This window comes from Gallus gallus, chromosome 26 (assembly GCF_016699485.2).
Source record: "Gallus gallus isolate bGalGal1 chromosome 26, bGalGal1.mat.broiler.GRCg7b, whole genome shotgun sequence".
NCBI classification, from domain to species: Eukaryota; Metazoa; Chordata; class Aves; order Galliformes; family Phasianidae; genus Gallus; species Gallus gallus.
In genome coordinates this window covers 631441-652262 of record NC_052557.1, presented here as the reverse complement: position 1 = coordinate 652262, position 20822 = coordinate 631441, and the positions used below count along the sequence as shown (strand labels likewise).

Below are 20822 nucleotides of genomic sequence, written 5' to 3'. Positions count from 1 at the left end.
ATTCGGGACTGGGACTGACTGGGAGCGATGCTCTGCCTCCATCCACCTTCCTGCAAAGCCAACACCTAACCAAGAAGACATTTGAGCTTAAAAGGAGCAATAAGACGTAGCACAGATAGCGATGTTTAACACGGCGACCTTCATCAAGCCAAGAGTTCTTTTTGCTTAATTTTTTCCCAAACGAATGCCAAGTCAATCATATAATGCAGGCAGGAGACGTTAACTCTTTATTAATATATTGATTTAGAAAGGCTTAGTGAGATAGGATTAATGGATTTGATGGTCAGAAAGGACCGTAATCTTCTAGTTTGACCTGCAGCAGAGCATAGGCCTGCGCTTCCTGCAGCCCACCAATCAAGGCAGTTGCAATAGGGCTTAGCTTTTAATCCACGCCACGGGGAGTCCCAAAAAAGTCACTCCATCCTGGTCCAACATCAGCAGCCCTGCTGAAACCACGGCTCTGCTTCCACTTGCGTTATGCCTGACTGCCACTTGCAGCCCACGGCTGTTTCAGCTGAAGGTTGTTTAACACTGCTTGTTTGAAATACTTCAACATAGGAATGACTCTTTTGCTCAGGGCTGCTTTCACACTACGAAAGTAACAGTGGGGTCGGGAAAGCCCTCAGAACCACCTGGGATGGATTCATCTCCTTAATGGTTTCAGCGTTACATCTGCGTAGCAGAGACCAAACCAAAGCCTTCTCCACGGAGGTACAAACCAAGCACATCCGCGCAGTGCCGGCTGCCCGCGCTCCTCCTGACTGCCTGCTGCCCTGCGGGGCACTGCGAGCAGCTCAGCACGGAATGGCAGAGGAGTAAAAGCAGCCACAGAGTGGTACGGCTCTTTTTGAGGAAGGAACGGGAAGTCCCATTATTATCAAAGCAAGTCAAATGTCTGAGCCCAGCTCTGCGCACTGCTTGTCTGAGATGTGGTTAGCTAACGACTCTATGATGTCAAGGAGGAGTGGCTGACTCAGGGAGCGGAGGTTTGGCAACTTGGAGACCTTCAAGGAAAAGAAAAACAGAACAGAAAAACACCAAGAAATTAAAACCCTCCCCAAATGGCAGCTGCTGTGCCGCCGTTTCACCCCCACCGCCCCCCGGGAAGCGCTCAGGTCAAAGGGAGCTGTGAGATCCCAGCTGAGCAGAGGTGCAGACGCGGCCCTCAGCACTTCCCATAAGTGCACAGTGCTGCGTGGAGGGGAAGGGAGGGGAGCACAGCAGAAATGCTGATCCCAGCACAAGAAAGCAGTAATTACTGCTCGTAATGACAATGCTGTTACCGGATGCAAACGAAGCGCCCTCCGAAAGCAGCGCCGGGCACAGCACAGCACTGAGCTCTGAGGTCTGTTTGCCTCCCATCCTTCAGATCATCTGAACCGACAGAGGATGGGATCTCATCACACCCACGTGCTGCTGTGGTACCTCAGAGCAGAGCCATGGGGGTTCTGCTTTAATGCCTCCCGCAGCCCAAGCAGGAGCAGCAGCCAACAGAAACCTGTGCCACGTCAAATGCACGTGAATCTCCAGCAAACTGTACGTTCCCGGGGCTGCTGGAAGCTCTGCCTTCTCTTCTTCATGCCAGCAATCCCTGCTCCTGTGGCTGTCAGCACCACATCCAGCCCTGGCAGCAGACATCGCCCACAGCCCTGCCTGCATTACTGACACCACCCAGCACCTCACTGCACGCAGCTCTCCTGCCACAAACCTGGAGATGTTCTGAGCATCTCCTGAAACCCAGGAGGGAAACTGCTGAGAACACCTTCAGAGAGCACAGAGCAACGCTGCCTGAGGGCACACAGCCAGGACTGGGACTGGGAGCAAAGAGACACCCATAGCCCTGGTGGGAATTGGGCCCCGCAGTGGAAGGAGCAGAGCAGGGCTGGTGGCAGAGCACGGACAGACACTTCAGAGCAGCACTTTTATCGGGGCTTCGGCACAGAACTGACACACCAACGCCTGCTTACAGCTCACCCCAAGGAGTGAACCTCTGGGAACAGCTCTTCCATTGGAGTTCTCACTGTGGGGAAAACTCCTTCGTGCTTTAAGTCGAGGACAGCACAAACCAAGGTGGGGAAGGGGAGCTCCCAGCAGCCTGTCTGAGCCTCACTGCCCCGCTGGGCTCACACAGAGGGAACAAATCACCTTTCAGAGTCTGCGGCGTGCAAAGGAGCAGAGCAGCAGGCATTCCTGCCCAGCCACGCACAGTCACACAGCGCTGGGCCAAAAATCACACACCAAAGCTCCTCAGGCCAAACACAAACATTGCATGATTACCATTTCTTGCACATCTGCTTGACAGCCTTCCAGCCACATTTTGATGAATACTGTCCTAACAGGCAACAGTTGGAATATAAAACATCTCTGCATATTCTGACTGGTGACGATGAGCACAACTGAGTAACACCCTGCAGTTCAGGCTTTGTCTTTCCTGATATGTTGCAATATTTGTTTCCCTCAGCACATTCCGGTGAGCATCGCTCCAACCTGCCTGCCTTCCTGTGGCCTCCATTGGGATGCAGACACCCCGGGATTTCAGTGGGATTTCAGCCCTCAGGGATTACAGCGCGCTGCCCCAAAGCCAAGAAGCCATCCCAGCCCTTGGGCTACGTGCAGTGGGAGCCACACTGAGCTGTGCCCCTCTGCAGGACTGGGGGGCCAGAACAAAGCACGGCGCACAAAGGCAGGGCTGCAGGCTCATGCTGAGGTCCCTCGAGCAGCTTTGGGACTCCTGGACGCTCACACCACTCTCAAAGCCTTTTATGCACTCTAAGTGATGTCTGGATGTGCAATGCACTGAGTTCGGGTGACTCAGGGATTAAACAAAGAGGCTGAATACCCCCTCTGAACGTCCAACCTTCAGACGCCATCTGGACACAGCAGTGCCTTCTGAACTTCAGGCATCAACAGAAGGGCTGTGAGATTAAACATACAGCAGACAGACCCCTACCTGAACACCACCCATGGAATCAGTAGGTATGGAGCACCCGGAAACCCCAGTTCACAGTCTCTACGATCTACCTACAAATTTCAGCAATGCTAACAGTTGTGCAGTGAGGTGGGAAACTCATGGAGGGATCCTCTCTCATGTGAACAACACGACGACAATCCCCCCTTCTCCTCGGTGCGGATGGGAATATCAGCACGTCAGACTCGTGACTGTTCCTATCAGCCACGTATCCAGACATGGAAACCACAACAAGCCCAGTCAGGCCACGCTCATCTGCCTTCTGAGCACATGATTTCTGCATTCCCATCAATGGCAGAGAGAATGCTTCAGCAGAACTGTGCCCAGCACACACGTAGCTACTACGAAAGAGAAATGTGCACACTCAGTCCATGCCAAACTTATCTTGATGTATGCACGAAAACCCAACGATTGCATGGCACAAAGTTAACAGCTGGAACAAGTGGAAATGGAAGCAATTCTGTCTTTGCATTTCCAGACTAGGATATTCCAGTCTTTTATTTATTGTTCATGTGAGAAGCATGCCTAGCAGACTTGTCAGCGAGTGCCAAGGACACGCAGCCATGTCTCAGCTGTCTCACATGAGGAGGAATGAAATGGATTCCTGTGTTAATGTGTCTTTAACCAACGCAGCGACAGAGGACAGCAGCTCTCAAAAGCCCCAGAAAAGATGCAACCAACCTTGGTGAACTGGTGAACAATGATGTGCAGGCAGTGCCTCTTCATGTCCAGGGCCTGGGTCTTGTCAGCTGCCTCCAAAATCTACAGCAAAAGCAAAGGTAAGATCTTCCTTCTGTGTTGCTCAGACACACAGCACACAAATACTGCTCTGACTCATAGGAGAGAATTCCTCCGAGCTACGGAAACGTCGATGGTTTTCATTACAAACCCAAATCTTTTCTAAACTAATCAGAAGTAAACCTTGCATCTAAAATGTGTGGAGCCTTCATGAGAGGAAACTGCAGATCAGTTTCAGAGCCGGGGTCCCCGAGGTGCTGCAGTGAGACTGCTGTGGGCAGGAGCCAGAAGCAGTCTGTGCAGGATTTGATTCTGCTCACGTTGCAGAGGGCTCTGTTTCCTACCACACAGATGGCTTTGCTATCACAGAGTACTTTTGTTGCCTTAAACTTCACTGCCAGATCAGCACTGCTGTTAAGACAGAGTAATGTCACCTGCACACCACTGCTCCGGTTACTACTGAAAAGCTTTGCAGATGAGGCTGAGCACACGCTGGGTAAAGCCCTTTGGAAAGTCTGCTCCCACTGCGGGATGAGGAGCTCAATATGAGCATCCTGCTGGCCAAACAGCACCTCCTGGACACTTCCACAGGAGCACCAATGGCAGAAAGAGCAGAAAAGGATCCAGAGCTGTTGGATGGAGGCTGTTCTCCTATGGGGGTCAGTCTGGGCTGCTGCGCTCCGGGGGTCTGCACAGCTCTGAGCCCAGCACTGGCAGTGCCACACTCATCCCATCAGATGGGAATAAGCCTGCAGACACAGAGCAACACTGCTTGATGGAGAAAGGATAAACCCCACGCCCCCTGCATCAGACCCTTAGGCTTCCCTGTATCGAAGTGAAGCAGCTAATTAAAGCTCACTGAGGGCAATTACCTGGAGCACGTTCTCCACCGTAACATTCATTTCCAGATTCTGCTTGCAGTATGCTTGCAGCCTGTTGTTGGAGAAGCCGTAATAGTAAGGTGCAGCAAAGAGGTAGCTGTTAATCTCATTGAGGGAAAAAACGTACAGCAAAGGAACAGCACTGGTGGCACACAGAGATGCAGCAGCAGAGGCTGAAATGCAGCTCTTGCTGTTAATGCAGCCCTGACCATCCCCAGCCTGCAGCCAGCAAACCAGAGCTGAGTCACTGCATGAGCACTTCATACAGACACTCCAGATTTAAGGATACAGGGAGTCTTCAGGAGGCATGTTTACTTCTCCATAATAAATATATCTCAGCATGGATTCAAATGCTTGTTTGCTGGGAACCATTTCACCTATAGAAATATTCACTTGCCCATCTTCTGGCATGAAAGAACGGAACATGGCTTCAAAGTAACTGGAAAAAAGGAAGTAAGAGTAACATAAAGCACCCTGCATACGGATGGTTTAACTCAGTGCTGTTTAGAAGCAGCTGCTAAGCACTGCAGCCCCCAAGATATGAAAGCAGGAGGTAACTACGGCTGAGCTGTGCTCATATGTCTGTCTGGGAGTACTCCAGACATAATCCCCATCTCTCAGCACTACCTGAACTCTGTCTCCCTTTCCTGAAAATTGGGACACACTGCATAGATTTTTGTCTAATTTGCATTAATCCCAGCAGAAAGCTGAGAGCATTAAGAATCTCCTCGCTATCCGCAGGCCGTGACTGCCAATCACACAGGGCTGCTTCTACAGAGTTGGTAAAATACTACAGTAATAATACTGAATATCACGACTGGGACTGCAAAAACCTGAGACAGCATCTGGAATAGAAATGTTATGCAGATGCTTTATGTCACACAGGCATAAGGGTGCAGACACACAGCACACATGCCAGGGACAAACCCACTCAGCCCCAAAGTAGTGGAGGACGAACCTCCCTGCAGAGTGAACGGTTCGGCTCTGCAGCAAAGCATGGGAACAATCTGCTCTCTGTCCTGCACCACTTTGTTCCATGCCAATTCATACCAGCAGGTGAGAAACAGACTCGGGTTTCACACCATTTGAGATGGATGTTCACCATCAGAACTCCATCGGAGCTCAGTGGACATCTGCTGCTTTCCACTTCACCACCACGGCCTTATGCTCAACACCACTTTTCCTTGTGATTTTACAGATTCTTTCTCTTGTAGTGCAGCTTCTATGCTTACAAACCCTCCAGAGAGTCTCTACCACTTTAATTTCCTCCTCTCTTCCCCTGCTGGGTATCACATTGAAAAATAGTTCATCATTGTGGCTTAAAGGCTTATTGCACTTATGGAGCAAAGCTGCACTCACGCCCTGTGTGGGTACAAAGTTCCTCCCCGTCCTCTACAAGCAGCAAACTGCCCCAGCAGCCGCACAGCGCTGAGTTTTACACATGCAATAACTTCACTGGCTGTAATGAACTCACCTGGAGCGGGCTGCGAGGATGGCTTTGTGTGCTGGCCGTGGGTGGCCGTCCAAGAGAAGGATGATATCACAGAATTCAATCCCAGCTCCTTCCAGGTAAGCCTTCATGTCCTGAATTAAAGATGTTCCTGAAAGCCAACACAGAAATCGTTGGACACTGCAGTCCCAGCTGTCCAGGCGCTGTGCCCTCTTTCCATGCCCTCCTTCCTTTGGGGCCCCTGGGTGAGCAGCAAGCAGGCCCCTCCACCTCATCTTGCAGCAAAAGGAGTTTCATCCTTCCCCATCACGTTACTGCCCACCTCAGAAACACACCCAGCAGCTCTGCCATGCCCTGGGGGCAGCACTGAAAGGTGCATTCCATAGTCCATTTTTTTTCCTATGCTCCATTTTTCCCCCCACCCCCCCTTGCCGACCCCCCACCAAAGGAGCTGAAAGCCTACAGCTCGGTTACCTTCTACTCCACTTAAAGTGAAGGCCTACTGCCTTTTCTTTTAACCTTTTTCTTTTTTTACTGTCTCTCTCCATTCCTTCTGCCTCTTCTCCCTGATCACAATCAGGATATTTTACTGTGAGAAGAACATGAAAACATTCCACATGATTTTTCATGTACTGCAATGGGGACAATGCCCTGACCGGAGCTCAGAGGGAAAGAACGGGGCTGCTCTGCCTCAGCCCGGGATGCGGCCTACAGCAGTGCTACCAGACGAAGAATTGCAGCTCTGCAGCGGTCTCCTCCTTAGGCCACCCCCTAAGGAGTAAGACTGAGCAACCCCAGCAATCCAGGCCCCACAGCTGAGAGCTCAGCAAGGCACAGCAGTTACCGATGTCGAGCGGCTGATCGGAATGCGTTCGAACAGGAGGCTGCTGCTTCCTCCGGACAATCTCCACTATGAGGGATGAAGAAAGATGCTCAAACTCCTTCATCATTATTACCTGATTAAAATGTGATTCTTTCACCACAAAGTTCAGGCAGTGTTCCTTGAAACAGAAGAGTAACAATAATGATAATTAGGGTTTCTTGCACGAAGTCATCCTACAGCACACCGATGCCACGTTGGGTGACAGCCGGCCTTTCCCTCAGCCCCTGCCCGTGGTCCCCAGCACTGGAACTGCCAGGGCTTTCCTTACAGAGTGCCACCTCAGCTCCCACCTGAACAGATGAAGGACGGTGCCAAACATTAAGAAAAACCCGACTAAGAAATAACGAGGAAAAGCTTAATTGATTCCCACCCGGCTGCTCTGATGACTTCTCAAATAGGAACCTCAGGAGATGAGGCAAACTGAGATTGGTTGCTCATAGCAGTGCTTTATATGATTAGAACCCAACGTTTAATCCGAAGGGCGAAGAGATCTGAACTCTTCAATGCTATGCAGTAATGGCACAAGTAGCTCAAAGGATTTCCTCATGGAAATGGTGTAGATTTTGCCCAACCTTTTCTGACAAGGTTGCAAACAGTCTGAAGCAGATCTTGCAGGCTCTCATATGCCAAATTTGCTAGAAAAATCAATGTGGTAGAAAGGTAACAAATGAACCAGGCCTAATGCTGAACAGTGGAAGGAACAACACAAAAAGCAGCCCATTTGGCAGTGCAAGCCAAGGCTTTCCCTCAGGATATTTAAATAAGCAAAAAATGTAATCTATACCAGCTCACCATAAGGTGAGTACAAAATTAGGCCAAGGAATAATTAGTAATTTCCATTTTCTGCCATAGTGAGTTCAGCTGCTAGCTACAGAGATCTGCCTGGGACCCATCGAAAGCAGTGCTTTAAATAATGCCTGGGATGCCAGGAAGAGCAGCCCTGTGCAGATGGCACTCAGCCACGAGGAGCACTGGGCACTGAGAACCAGGATGCCAACCCGAGAGGATCCTGACCAAGTGGAGCGGTGTGGAAGAGCCCCTGTTGCCCTGCTGGCAGCCATGCAGCCTGCTGACCTGCTGGTATTGGCACTGCAGCCACCAGTGCTGAGAAGCTCCACGGTCCTACGCACCAAGGGCTGTGCCAGCACGCACGTAACTGCTGCTGAGTCCGCTGCTGTGCTCCTGGATGCCTCTCCTTTGCCCAAATCCAGTGCACAGTGCCCAAGGAAGTGCCGATGCACACTGGTTTGCACAACCCCACTCGGGCTGTAAGCAGCAGCTCTGTGGCCCGGTGTTCTGCACAGGCTGTCCCCAGTCAGCTCTGTGTGTCTTTGCACTAATTGCTGGACTTGGGTGGAGAGCTGCTGCTCTGCAGCTGGAAGCAGAATTGGCTGTGGCCACTCTTGGTGGGAGCACTGCAGCAAGAGCACGGCCTGAAGGCTGTGGGTATCAGCTCTGCACTTCACCAAGTGCCTCAGAGTCCCACCACACAGAGAGCTGCCAACACTGATTTTCAGATCAAAGGTCTAAGATCTGAGTTTAGTCTTCCATCAAAGCAGGTGAAAGAATCCATTAACAGGCTCAGCATTGAACCCTGAGACCAGAAAATGCACTGCTTCCACCTCACTGCAGTGAGAGTCAACTGGGGAAGAGATGAAGTCACTGCCCTTCATATCCTCCAGGACAGACATGCAAAAATATCCCTCACTGGAGAAGCCCACATAATATTCATGAGCCCTGCAGTGCAGTCCCCACCAACACACACTCAGGCAGCCATAATTATAGGGGAGAGCCGAATTTGCAAAGCTGACAGCTTTTGCAAAACATTAATTACATCAAAATTGTCTTTAATTTCTTATCAGTTACTTTGTATGCAAAATGTGATTACCTTTAGCTGATCCAGCTGAAGCTTGTTAGCATTTTCACACACAATGAGCACATTCTGTAGGTCCACAGATGCTTCAATGTACTGAAGGCAGAGCTGTTCCAGGCGAGAGAGCTTGAAGTTTAAGGCCAGTTTGTACACATCCATAATGAGCAACACATCCTGCACATGGCCTGGAATCACGAGAGAGAAAAGCCCCTTCCATGGCACCAGAGTTCACAAAGGGAGAAACTTCCTCAAAGCACTCCTTCTGACTCAACCCCAGCATTCAGAACAGCACAACGGGCAGCAATTGGAGGAGTATTTCTATGGAGAATAAAACGCTGCACTGCTGCTCAGATTAAACCAAGAACGGATACTGAAAAAAGGAAATGAGTGACCTCTGAAAGCAGAGCGTGGAACAGCCAAACAGCCATCCCAAGGAGTTTTTGGGCAAAGCTTATTATTTGGGGTGGGAATCTTTCAAGCACATACAGACAATTCTGGGGCGCACACAGAGCAGAGGTCGGCCCCAAAGCCAAGGTTACGCAGTGCAGAGGGGCTGTGGGGCTCAGGGTGACCACTGCAATGGGGCCACTGAGACACCGCCTCCGGGAACAACCCTCCTGTCTTTGCTTTCCTCACAGGGGATCTCTGACCATCTGCTGTAACTACTTTTCGACAGAGAAAAGCCTTCCTGCATGTTATTTGGCTTCCCAGTGTCTAATAAGGAAAATCCCATTTGATAGGCGTGCCAAGTGCCATTAGCTCAGCACAGAGGATCCCCCAGGGCAATGCCCTCTGAACCCGGGAGCAGCCAGGAATACACAAAGTCAGGGTGGGAGCGCTGGGGGGGATCCCAGCAGAGCAGTAATGCTGCACAGAGGTAAGCACTGGGGAGAACTGGGGAGGCCAGGGAGGAGGGCAACCTGCTGCAACAAAGGGAGACGCTGGGTGTGATAATCCTCCTTTGGTCTGACTGTCCTGCAATGAACACACCAAGGATTAGGGGAACAGCTGAGAGCTGGGGCTGGCAACGTCAGCAGAAGCCAGTGAGGAGGTTCCCTCATCCTCATTAATTAGGCTTTGCAGGGAAAGCTTCGGAACAACTGCTTACAAATTAATGTTTTGTTGAGGATGATCTTTTCTAGAATAGGAAGATCTCAAACCAAAGCTGAAGCAAAGATTCCAGCGTTAGAGCTGATGCACCTCCATTTAAACACCTGTGCTGTGCAGCCTCAGCTCCCTTTCCTCCCCCAGTTGGAGTTCCCTCTGGGTACCCCACTGCCAACCCCACAGCCCAGCAGACCTCAGCACTGTACCAGAGCCAGGAGTCAGATCTGCTGTGCCGGAGCTGAGAGACCTCTGGCAATTACCTCCTGGCCTCCAACTGCTTGATAACTCAGGGATCTTCAATCAATGCATCTAATGGCCTTCTTGAGGCATTCCCTTGTCTAGGCATTTAGAAGAGATGATAGATACTGGCTTGCTTGGCCTTTCAGTGCAGCCCTATTGTTTGCAACGGACCAAACAATAGCAGAAGAACGTTTGCTGTCAGCGCCCGCTGCTCACCCTGCAGCCCTACCTTTGCGAGGGTATTTTATTTTATCCGTGTACAGAAACTGCATGAGCACCTCGAAGGGCTGAGCCTCAGCCTCCCGGATGGGCACTTCCAGCAGCGGCTGCAGGCGGCACAGTTTGACATTCCCACCAATGCCGTCCTTCTGACACACCGCCTGTCCCTCATCTTCAATATCTTGCTTTGATTTCTAGCGAGACAGAAAAAACACTCCAGCATGGCAACAGGGCCACATTAGCACATACACATTGCTACTGAACCAAAGATCCTTCTCATCACTGCACAACCACCACACCCAGGAGCTCGTTATCTTCAGGATCATGTCCAAGAGAACAAGCAGTCCACGTGCATTACGCCTCCTGCCTGTTCCATGCCATGTGACAAACACGGATGGGAACAAAAGTGAACTCCTGGATCAATGAATGAATTTCACTGAGCTCACACTTCTGTCCCAGCAGCGACAGCAGCTCTCCTTGGACAAGGCAGAAGGAAGATGCAGAAGCAAGTTCCACAGATCCCTGCACTGCAATGGCAGAGCTCAAGTGCTGCACAACAGTATTTTAAGCTGCTCTGTTACTCCCAAGTTTTGCTCTGACAGCCTTTCCTGGTGAAGACGAAGCTGTGGGGTGGCTAAGAAATTACCTGCAGGGCAATGAGACATCCATATGTCTTACTGTAGGCAGTGTGCCACCACGTGCTGAAGGACAATAACAAGTCTTAGGTGAGAAGCTGTGAGTGAGTAAAGCTGACGGGTAATGCTCCATACTCCAAAAACTCACGCAGTACTGAGGTAAAGGCAGCCAGCCTCAAAACCTTAATCCTGCCTTCCCTCTAATCTGTCTCATCTCGTCGGCCATCCCCGACAACACACAGCATTTGTCCTCCCCGGGGTGAGGAGTGCGTGCACCTCCCCAGCAGTGCTCCACAAGATCAGCGAGCTCCAGGAACCACCCCCAAATCCAGATCACTGAGCAGCTTTGGCTCCTCCATCTTCTGCCCCTGGCCTGCCCTGATGCCCACCCAGCAGTCCCCGTTAATACTAATTATCCTCTTTATTTCACAGGCCCAAGAGCACGTTAGCATCAGATACTGCTTTGCTCCTACATCTGTCTCAGCATACACCGTTTTCTTCCCAACAACCCGACTTCCCAACCTGGCACAGTTTGCATCCCCTCACTGCATTGACCTCTGCACAGTGCTCACCTGTTTCAGCCTCTCCCTCGCCTGCATGATTTTCTTTTTCAGCCACTTGCAGCGGGCTGTCACAATGGCAGTGTGTCCTCGGACCCGCTCTTCCTTCTGCCAAAGGAAGGGGCAAACACCCATCACACATGAATTCCCCCATCACACAGAGGTGGCAGATGGCAGCAGCAGCAGAAACCCGGGCTGTACTCCAGATCACCAAACATTGACTGCAAGTTAGAATGAAAGGCGGCCCTGCATCTGCTCTCACGTCCAGGTGAAATCCAACACCAGTTTTCCCCAAGGGCTGAGCAATGGCAAACACCATTTGGGGAAGTCTTTGTTAGGGTTGCTGAGCAGAAGCTGCTGCACAGGTCCTGTTCTGGGCCGTGCATCGCAGCACTGCATCTGATTTCACTTTGAATGGTAGTGTTCAGAATGACACTCTGCTTGGCTGCTGTTGTTCCTCATGATTTATTCATTCTGCTCTGGTGCAGAATCTGTTCTGCTCTTGAAGCACCATCTGATCTCTGTAAAGTCCTTAGGAACTTTATGCAAAAAACAAATAGCAGTTGAGCTGAAATTTCCCACGTTTTCCATTGAAAACATTCTTTTTATTTCTCTGTGCTGCTTTTCCTCCCTCTATTTCAGTAATCCAGAAGTGGCTCTGGAGGTGATGTGGAGATCTGCAGAGCACTGAGCTGCTCTTCCAGGAACCATTTGGGACCTCAGAGCTCAGCAGTGGTTCGAATCACCTCCATACTGCAGACTCACAGAGTCCCTTCTCCTTTGCACTTTGATAAAGTTATCAGATTAGTGCAGCTTAGCAAACCAGGGCACCTGCAGCAGTGATGCTGCTCCTCAGGCTACACTCCCTGGGCACCATCACTGCATGGTTTGCTTTTTACACGTGCCATATAAGCAGTCACAGCCCTGTTGGAATCCTCTCTTCCCACCAAATCCAATACGACCGTCACTAAAACCCACTCACCTCTCCCAAAACAAACTCCAAGTCACTGAACTGCCTGTTTTCCCACAGCCTTCCATAATCTTCATGCAGAGTGCATTTCGGGTAACAGGAAAACTGCAAGAAAGATCAAATCCCACATCAGACATTTCTGTTCATTTCACTCACCCATATCCAGAAGCACTTATCTCAGCAACCCTCAGAAGGTTTTATTCCATCACTATTTGACAGCCGGGTGTGAAATGCAGAGGAAGCCATAGGGGCACAGTGAGCCCACACAGGAGCCTCCGAGCAGAGCTGGATGTGGAAGGACACGCACAGAACGGAGGGGGAGGTGTGAAGCTGCCGACCCACCTGGAATCTGTACATCTCCCCGCTGCGGATGTTGTTGTCCACCGTCCCACCAAAGATGTACATTGCATCTGAGATAACGGCTGCAGCGTGGAAGAGCCGCCCGCTGGGCAACTGGGGGAAGAAAGGGACGAAGGGGAGGGAATAAATACAGCCATCAGTGAGAAGTGTCAAATGCGGTGTGTGCAGCCTGGAGCAGCACAGCCACGTGCACCCCCAGAGCGATGCCTACGGAATTATAGGGCTGTTTCCCAGGGCATGGCCACTTTCTGCCCTCTGCACCCTGTGCAGCCCTGTGTGCATGCAGGGCTCACCCAGCACAGCCCTCACCAACCAAAACCTGCGCAGTGCCACAAAGCAAACATAGCACTGCAGGAGCTGCTGGGTCACAGCTGCAGCAATGCCCTTCTATGGGACAGCTCACCCATTCCACCCAATGGCAAAGCCCTCCCAAACCAGCACACCCCCATGGAACAATGGCCTTCAAGCAGTGCCAGAGACTCTCTGCTGCTTCCACCGCGCTGCTGTGTTTTCTGGGCAGCTCAGCAATGGGCTCAGCCATTTCCCTGCTTCCTTTTATTTTAAGAATGTGATACTTCAGCTCTGTTTTCAATTCAAACACTTCCCTCACCCTGAAGGATTTGCAGTTCAGAAAGCAGCCTTTTCATTTAGAAAACACTTTTGTTTCTCTTCCAACCGAAGCGTTTTCACAATCACTGCCAGAAAGGAAATGTGAATCACTGGAATATGTAACTGAGTCACACTGTGCTGTGCCACTCATGGCGTATCCACGTCCAGCACTCAGTAAGGATCCTTACAGCAATGGAGTTTCCTCTGCAGTGGTTGGTAGCAGAGCCCTGTAACAGCACCTTGCCATTTACTAATTAACTTCAGCAATCAGTGCGAGTCTTTTTCAATAGCTGTGCTGCATTCTGGAACTCAGCATGAAGAGAAATGTAAATACTGAAGGATAACCCAGAAGAAGAAACAAAACAGGAAGGCCGGGCACAGTTCAGCAAAACATTCTGCAGCCGAAGGCTTCAGGAATCGGAGCAGAACTCGGCCAGCGTGGAGCTCCCACTGCAACCACAGCTCAGAGCTCTGCAGCCCCACAGCTCTGCACAGAAATGCAGCAAGGAGACACACAGAGACAAAAAAGGACTAAAAGCAGGAAGGTTCATAGTGCAGGAGTGTGAACAGCTGCAGAGAGGCACGCCAGGCTCTGTGCTCCCCAGTCCACCGGTGCCAGATGCCAGAAAGTCCCACTCTATCTTGAATTCTTTGCTGGGAGACCTCCCAGGCTGACAAACCAGCTGCTGAATATGTGCAAGACAAACACAGTTTGTATGGAACAGGTATGCAGTACTATGTGTCCTGCTCGGCCTGCAATCCTGGGGACTCTGCAGAGGTAAAAGGTAACGAAGAATTTACCAATCTGAAAGGGAGCCACAAAAGCTGCCAGCTGTGTGCAGCACCAGCACAGCAGCACGGCGTCCTGCAGTGGCATGGTCTCCAACAGCAGGCACAGACACAGCCCTCTGCTCCCCACCTGTGCACAGCAATGTGCAGCCAGGGGCCGGGTGTGCAGCTGGAGCAGCACAGGGCTGAGCAGAAGGACGGGATCTGAGCTCCTTTTCTGGGCAGGATTTCTTACGTTTGTGTTTTCTGAAGCACTGCGAAAGCTGTGGGGTCTCAGCAGCCCACAAAGCAGCACACACAGCCCAGATTGGGAAAGGAACCCCAGGAAATGGCCATCCCCACTCTCATTCACAGCACATCCAGGACTGCAAAAAGCCCCAGATGAGACGCGCTGCCCCGCATGGATTCGGCACCTCCAGCTCCCATTCTTATCCCCAATTATCGTGATCTCCTTACTTCATTAGCGGTGCTGACAGAAAGAATTCTCACCTCAGCCCTGACAGCTCTGCAGCCCCAGGTTGCACCCCAAGCTCACAGCACACCGACCTGCTTCATCTGCCGAAGTGCTTTCCCTATTTTAGGTTAACGAGATTTGCAAGCTCAAGATGGAATCTTCACTTTCAACAGCAGAACCCATCAGCCACCCCTCCTCCCCTCCCCACACCTCCCCACGCTGCTGCCATGGCTCACACCACCTTTCAGCACTCACTCCTTTGGCATTTCTTGCACCCAGAACCCATCTCAGTGCCCACTCCAGACAGCACAAACTGAGATCTCATCCTGTGCTGCTCCTCGGGGCTCTCATTTGACTCACAGAGCTGTGTCTCAGTTTTGCTCCTCTGTGCTGCAGCCCAGCAATCATTCAAATAGCTGAGATCAGAGCCCTGAGCACCAATTTGAGGCTGATCCCACCTACGTCAAAATTAATTGAATTAAACCTCTGCAAACCCCTGCAGAAACTCACTGCTTTCGGTGTTAACCTCACTAGGAATACACTCAGCTTTAGCCAAAGTCCTCAGCAAATTAAGGTGAATTGCTGTAAAAGCAGCATTAAGTCAAATGAACAGTGCCCACCCAGGGCTGGGAGCAGCTTCTGATGCACCTCAGAGCTCACATGCAGAGCCACAGCATAAATGATTCCTGGGCAGCAGTTTAGGTTAGAAGGCTCTCAAACAACAGACTCCTACAGGACCCAGCAGGGAGTCACCGCCAGCAGCACTTATAGCACGAGATGCACAATCACATCACAGAGTGCTTACAGGAGATGTTCCATGCTACACTGGGAGCTGATCTAAGGAGCACAGGGGCAAAGTATTTATGTTACCAAATGATGCTACACTATGTCAGCTCACACAGCCAAAAATACCATCAGCATTTCCAGGCCCTTTCCATTACAGGGAGCTCTTCTCAGCTACCCACAATGACTAAAGCTTGGAACTCATTGTTTCCAGGGGTATCCTTAAGGGAAACCATTCAGCAGAAACACACACTCTGCTCCTAGATGTGCTACTTTGCAGATATGCTGAAATAGAACATTTGTCCGGGCCCACCTTAACAAGAAACCCCAATCACTGAGGATTTAATCGTTAAGACTGCAGGCAATCAGGAGATATGAGGGGAAAGCTGGGATTTCCTGTTTTCTTTCAAGGCCATTGACAAAAGTTTTGAACAATGCAGCGCAGATGAATGGCCCCCAAAGGACCAAAGCAGAGCAACCACTCCTCATCCAACACCCCATTTCCTATCCTTCACTCATCAAACCTTATATCCGCTTAATGTGAGTCATGGCAGCACTGCACTGCTGCAGCACCTCACCCTGAGTGCACCACAGACACAAATGCCCTCTGCCCATCACCCACACCAGCCCGAACTCCTCTTTCTGGGGGAGAATTCCATAATAACCATCACTGAGGGATGATATGAACGCATCTGACAGAAAGGAACCGAGGTGTGGAACAGCCCAAACTGCAGCCATCTGCCTTTCTTTAACCTTCTTCCTTAATAAATCTGAAGTTCTTCAAAACGTCCCTCTGCTTTGCTGAGCACAAACTTGGAAAGGTCCCACCTACAACGATCTGGAACTTAAAAAGGAGTTTTCTAAAGAGGATCCAACTCTGAGCACTGCGCTTCCCTGACAGCCACAGAACCACCCGCGAGGTGCAGAACTGCATCTCCTAAAGCAGAGCAGACGCCCGGGCAGCTCCAGGGAACGCAGCTGAAGGCCACGAGCTGCGGTCAGTGAAAGGCAGAGAGGAGAGCTGAGGGTTTTACCTCGCTGTCGGGGCTGGGCTGGATAACCTCCCACGTCTGTGAGTCCACATCATAGCAGTGCAGCTCGTTGGGCAGTGTGTTGTCCGCGGCGCCGCCGAACACGTAGAGGTGTCGGTCAAACGCAACCATGGTGTGACCATAGCGGCGCTGGGGAGGGGGGGGGGAACCCCGCAGGAGGTGCTCAGTGGGGATCCGCGTCCATCTGAGACACCAAACAGGGTGAGGGAGAACGGCGTTACAAAGTGAGTTACAGAGCCCCACCTGGACCACCCCTATGTTAGTTTAACCCATCCCTGCTGGTCATGAGATGCAGTGTTCCCCTCAACAACTTCCACTCAGCTCAAGAAGTCCATAACGACTTTTGCACCGCGTCACTGACTGCACTTACATTTTTTCCTTGAATTCAAACTGAAAGAGATTGTTGGTGATCTTCGCTCCGCTCTGCCCCGAGAAGACGAACATCTTGTCCTTGCACACAGCCACGGGAAAATTGCAGCAGGAAGGAGGGATCTCACCGCTCTGCTCGATCTGCAAGACAGGGATGCACACACTGCATCTGCAGGCAGCGCTCGTGGGCAGCGCTCCATCCACTTCACACGAAGTCTTACCTCTTCCCAACACGTTAGCTCTCTGTCCTGGAGGCCAATTGTCCACATATCGTTTAACCTGTGTTATAAGACACAAAAGTCCAATTGGGAACCGTCTGTTGCCAGAGTTAGCTCATGGATTCAAAGAACAGAGACTGCGTGTTTTCAGCATGCACAGTCACAGAACTGTAGGGCTGGGAGGGACCTCAGGGGATCACCAATGCACCCCTGTCCTAAAGCAGCTCCCTACAGCATTTCTTCTTTGGAAGGAAAGAATCTCCACTAGCAGAAAAACCCAAACCCCATTGGACTCTTTCTGTGCCACAGCCGAGTGTTACCAACACCTCAACCCGGCTCAGCACCCCTCAGCAGCCTGCACACAACAGCTGCACACAGCAGCTCTGCCTGGAGCTTAACAAGAAAATCCAGGCTTTGTTCTGGGAGTTTTCAGCACCTTCAGAAGGCCCGCAGACCTTTACGGAAGGCTCATCTGCCAGACTCCAAAGCTCATTCAGCATCTTTGCAGCCATGCAGATGCCCCGACTACCCCTCCGCAGCCGTTCCGAAGCACAGCTCTCTTGGTTTTAGACATACACATCTTTGAATGTAAACTGGCAAACCGCAAGGACGCAACGCCCAGCACTGATGATGCTCTGCAGAGCTCCCGGGGGTGCTGCAGTGACTCAGTGCCCATCGTACAGAGGTGAGATGGCAGTGACTGGGATAGCACAGGGAGCCAGCAGCCCCGCCACGCACCGCGCGTTGCCGTCATATCCCGCAAAGATCCACAGCTTCTCGCTGTACACCGTCGCACCGTGAGCCGACCTCGCCACAGGCAGCCTGCAATGGAGAACATTCCTTCGTCACCGATGGGACTGCCCTAAGGAGGATCTGCACGAGGTGAAGGGCACAGCCAGCAGCAAACGCGCCTTCACACAGCCCCGGGCACAGAGCGACCTTCTGAAGGGTGCGTGCCAGGATGTCAAACCCTGCCTCCATCCCTGGGCTGCCCAAACCTCCTTACCTTCCTTCAGTCTTCCACTCTGTCCACTGTCCAGTTGCAAACTTATATTCAAAGAGATCGTTTTTATTCTTCAGGTTGGAATTGGAATAAATGTCTCCAGTGTAACCACCTGGGCAACGACAGCTCTGTTAGACAGCACACAGCATTCTGACACAGTGTGTTACAGCAAAACTGCAGGCCCCACAGAGAGAGGCTGCGTGGCTCCTGATGACTACAGATGGGAGACCTCTCCTCCACCTTCCCTGCAGAAGCACTGTGGCTGTGAGCTTCGAGACTCCATCTCTCCAAACAAAACAGCAGAAGTGCTTCAAAGCTAAAGCTGGAATCACAGCCAGCCATGGCAAAGCACTGGATTTGTTACTGAATGCGATCCCTTGACGCTTCCTAAAAGCATTGCATTCCTTTCAGATAACAAAGCACCATCACAGCTATCATTCCAAACACAGAGAGCTGTAACCTGCTGCTGCCTTACCGAACACAAACATGCTGCTCCCGTAGACCACAGCTGAGTGGTGATACCGCGGTGCAGGTGGGGTCCCCGTGGTAAAAGCCCTGCAGGACATTTAGAACAGCAGCAATCAAACAGCCCTGCTGTGCTTCAGGCACTCCAAGCACTCCCAGCATAACAGTTATAAGTGATCTGCTGTCACCGAGTGCTTCCTTAATAACTACATCACCCAGGATTTCGTGAAGCAACGTAAGTGCTGACTGTGTATAAACACAGCAGTGCTGAAACCTGCTTGGTGGAGACACCAAACGAGGTGCAGTGAGACCACATGGCCCACAGAGCCCGGAATGGGGGAGCAGAGCCCACCTCTGCCGGCCCCCAGGGCTGCAGCAGCCCGGCACACCGCCCACACACTGCACGGCTCCATGCACTGCTATGCTGCCCGGCCGGAGCTGTGCCCCGCAGCAGCCCAGGGGACCGCAGAATCCCACGGCAGCCCTCGGGCGGGGGATGCGCTCCTCCTTCCCCACTTTCACAGCCGGGCGGAGCTGTGGAGGAAAGCGGCGCGGTCTCCCAGCGCCCACCTGCACCACGAGCAGTCCTTCACGTCGAAGCGCAGCAGGTCGTTCAGCATCGTCTTCCTGAGGGAGGAAACGGAGAGGAACTGCGGCGGCCGCGGTGCTGCTGTGCTGGGGGCCCTCAGCCCCCTCCCCCCCCCCCAGCCCGTGCCGCCCGTTCCCGGATCCCCTCCCCTCAGCCCCGGCCCGCTCCCCTCGGCCCTCCCTGCACGGCCTCCCGCCCCCATTCCCGCTCCGCGTCCCCTCGGGCCCTCACCCGTTGTCCCCGCCGAACACGTAGATGGCGTCCCGGTAGGCCACCACGGTGTGTTTGCTGCGCCTGCGGGCGGCACAGAGCGGCGCTCAGCGGAGCCCACAGCCGCGCCGCCGCCCCCCCACCCCCCATCCCCGCCGCCCCGGCGCTCACCGGGCACCCACGAACTCATCGCAGGGCGGGAGGCGGCGCCAGCGGTGCACCGTCTCGAAGGGCCCGAAGTTGAGGGTGAGGTACTCGACGCTGTCCGAGCAGCTGTGGTCGAAGTCTACGCTCGGAGCCACCTTCGAGCGCCCCGCGCCGCCCGCGGGGGTCCCGGCCGCCGCCATGGCGCCGCCAGCCCCGCCGGACTACGGCTCCCAGCGTGCACCGCGACTGCGGCTCCCGAAGCGGCCGAGCGCTCGGCGCCGGACTGCAGCTCCCAGAGTGCACCGCGCGGCGGCGGGGATTGGCCCGGCGGCAGAGGGAGGGCGCGGGGTCGCGAGTTCGAGGCCCCGCAGCGCCGTTCCGCGGCACGAAGGGGCGGCCGCGGCCCCGCCCGCCTGGAGCCCGCTGCCTGTGGAAGGAGTGAGGCGGTTTTATCCGTTAAAAGCTTTTATTCATTGATACAAAAAAAAAAAAAAAAAAAGAACAACCAAGAACCAAACCGAGAGCACGCGTAAAGTCTCATTGCAGCCACGTCCGCTCCGTTACCCATCAGTGACACTCCGTGGCCACCGGAGCTCCGTGCTGCGCTGAGCAGACACCGCCCGACGGGCCCCGATGTGGCCGCGCACCCCGAGCCCACTGAGCCCCCCCGGCAGCCGACGCCTCGCGCTGTCCGCACGTGGGGCTGCGGGGTCCGTCCGTTCCTGCCGGCACACCGCGCCGAGGGGGGACCGCAGCTCTGCCGTCCGCAGAGACCGCCTCGGATGGACCGCAGCGCTCAGCGCGGTCCTGGAACCGCTCACCTCTAAGGACAGAGGGACCGACGGGGCGCTGTTTTTCGGCCCCGCTGCCTACATGGCAAACTACCCAACGGCTCCTTTCTCCCACGCTTTCTAACTCGAAATGGGCCTCCATTGGCTCTGCTGGCGCTCCGCCCCGATGCGGTACAGCTCACTGTTCCGGGGGGCACGGCAGCTAACCAACATGGTCCCAGCGCTGGGATGGGGCACTGAGCACACCGATCCTCTGTGCGCACCACTGCAGCCATCCACCTCCTGCTGGGTTTCCCCAGGACGGCGCCGTTATGTGCCGCTCCTTCCCACTGACAGCTGAGACACACAAACATCCCAAACAAAATTCAGCTCAGCGTTAAAGGTAAAGACAGAGCCGCAGCACTCCCCCCAGGGGAGGCCAGGGCACGGCGCCGTTATCTGTCCTTACACACACAGGGA

General features: G+C 52.8%; 1 protein-coding gene across 2 annotated transcripts; it reads right to left on the bottom strand.

The window, feature by feature from the left end:
- Window positions 1-201: 201 nt before the first annotated feature.
- LZTR1 (leucine zipper like transcription regulator 1) lies at window positions 202-19797 on the bottom strand. 2 transcript variants are annotated; one of them, XM_040652791.2, is made up of 21 exons: window positions 19597-19797; window positions 19447-19509; window positions 19197-19253; window positions 18637-18716; window positions 18165-18273; window positions 17897-17980; window positions 17162-17219; window positions 16942-17081; window positions 16554-16755; window positions 12867-12977; window positions 12537-12629; window positions 11567-11662; window positions 10370-10553; window positions 8809-8978; window positions 6882-7038; window positions 6062-6188; window positions 4877-5026; window positions 4579-4684; window positions 3650-3730; window positions 2278-2332; window positions 202-1004 (listed from the first exon to the last, which is right to left on the bottom strand). In XM_040652791.2, the coding sequence occupies exons 1-21, from the start codon at window positions 19770-19772 to the stop codon at window positions 955-957; spliced, it is 2349 nt and encodes a 782-aa protein (XP_040508725.1). In that variant the 5' UTR covers window positions 19773-19797; the 3' UTR covers window positions 202-954. The 2 variants fall into 2 exon arrangements, with proteins under 2 accessions (XP_040508725.1, XP_024999697.2); XM_025143929.3 differs by lacking the exon at window positions 2278-2332.
- Window positions 19798-20822: the final 1025 nt, after the last annotated feature.

What these genes read in the sequence shown, in the direction of transcription:
- LZTR1 (XM_025143929.3), bottom strand. Translation starts at nt 19,772, where the DNA reads ATGGCGGCGGCCGGGACCCCCGCGGGCGGCGCGGGGCGCTCGAAGGTG. An exon ending in CGAGGGAGAGGCTGAAACAG is followed by an intron (nt 10,554 to 11,566) that starts GTGAGCACTGTG and finishes CTGTCTCGCTAG; the next exon opens with AAATCAAAGCAAGATATTGA. An exon ending in TTCAGCTGGATCAGCTAAAG is followed by an intron (nt 7,039 to 8,808) that starts GTAATCACATTT and finishes TTCTGTTTCAAG; the next exon opens with GAACACTGCCTGAACTTTGT.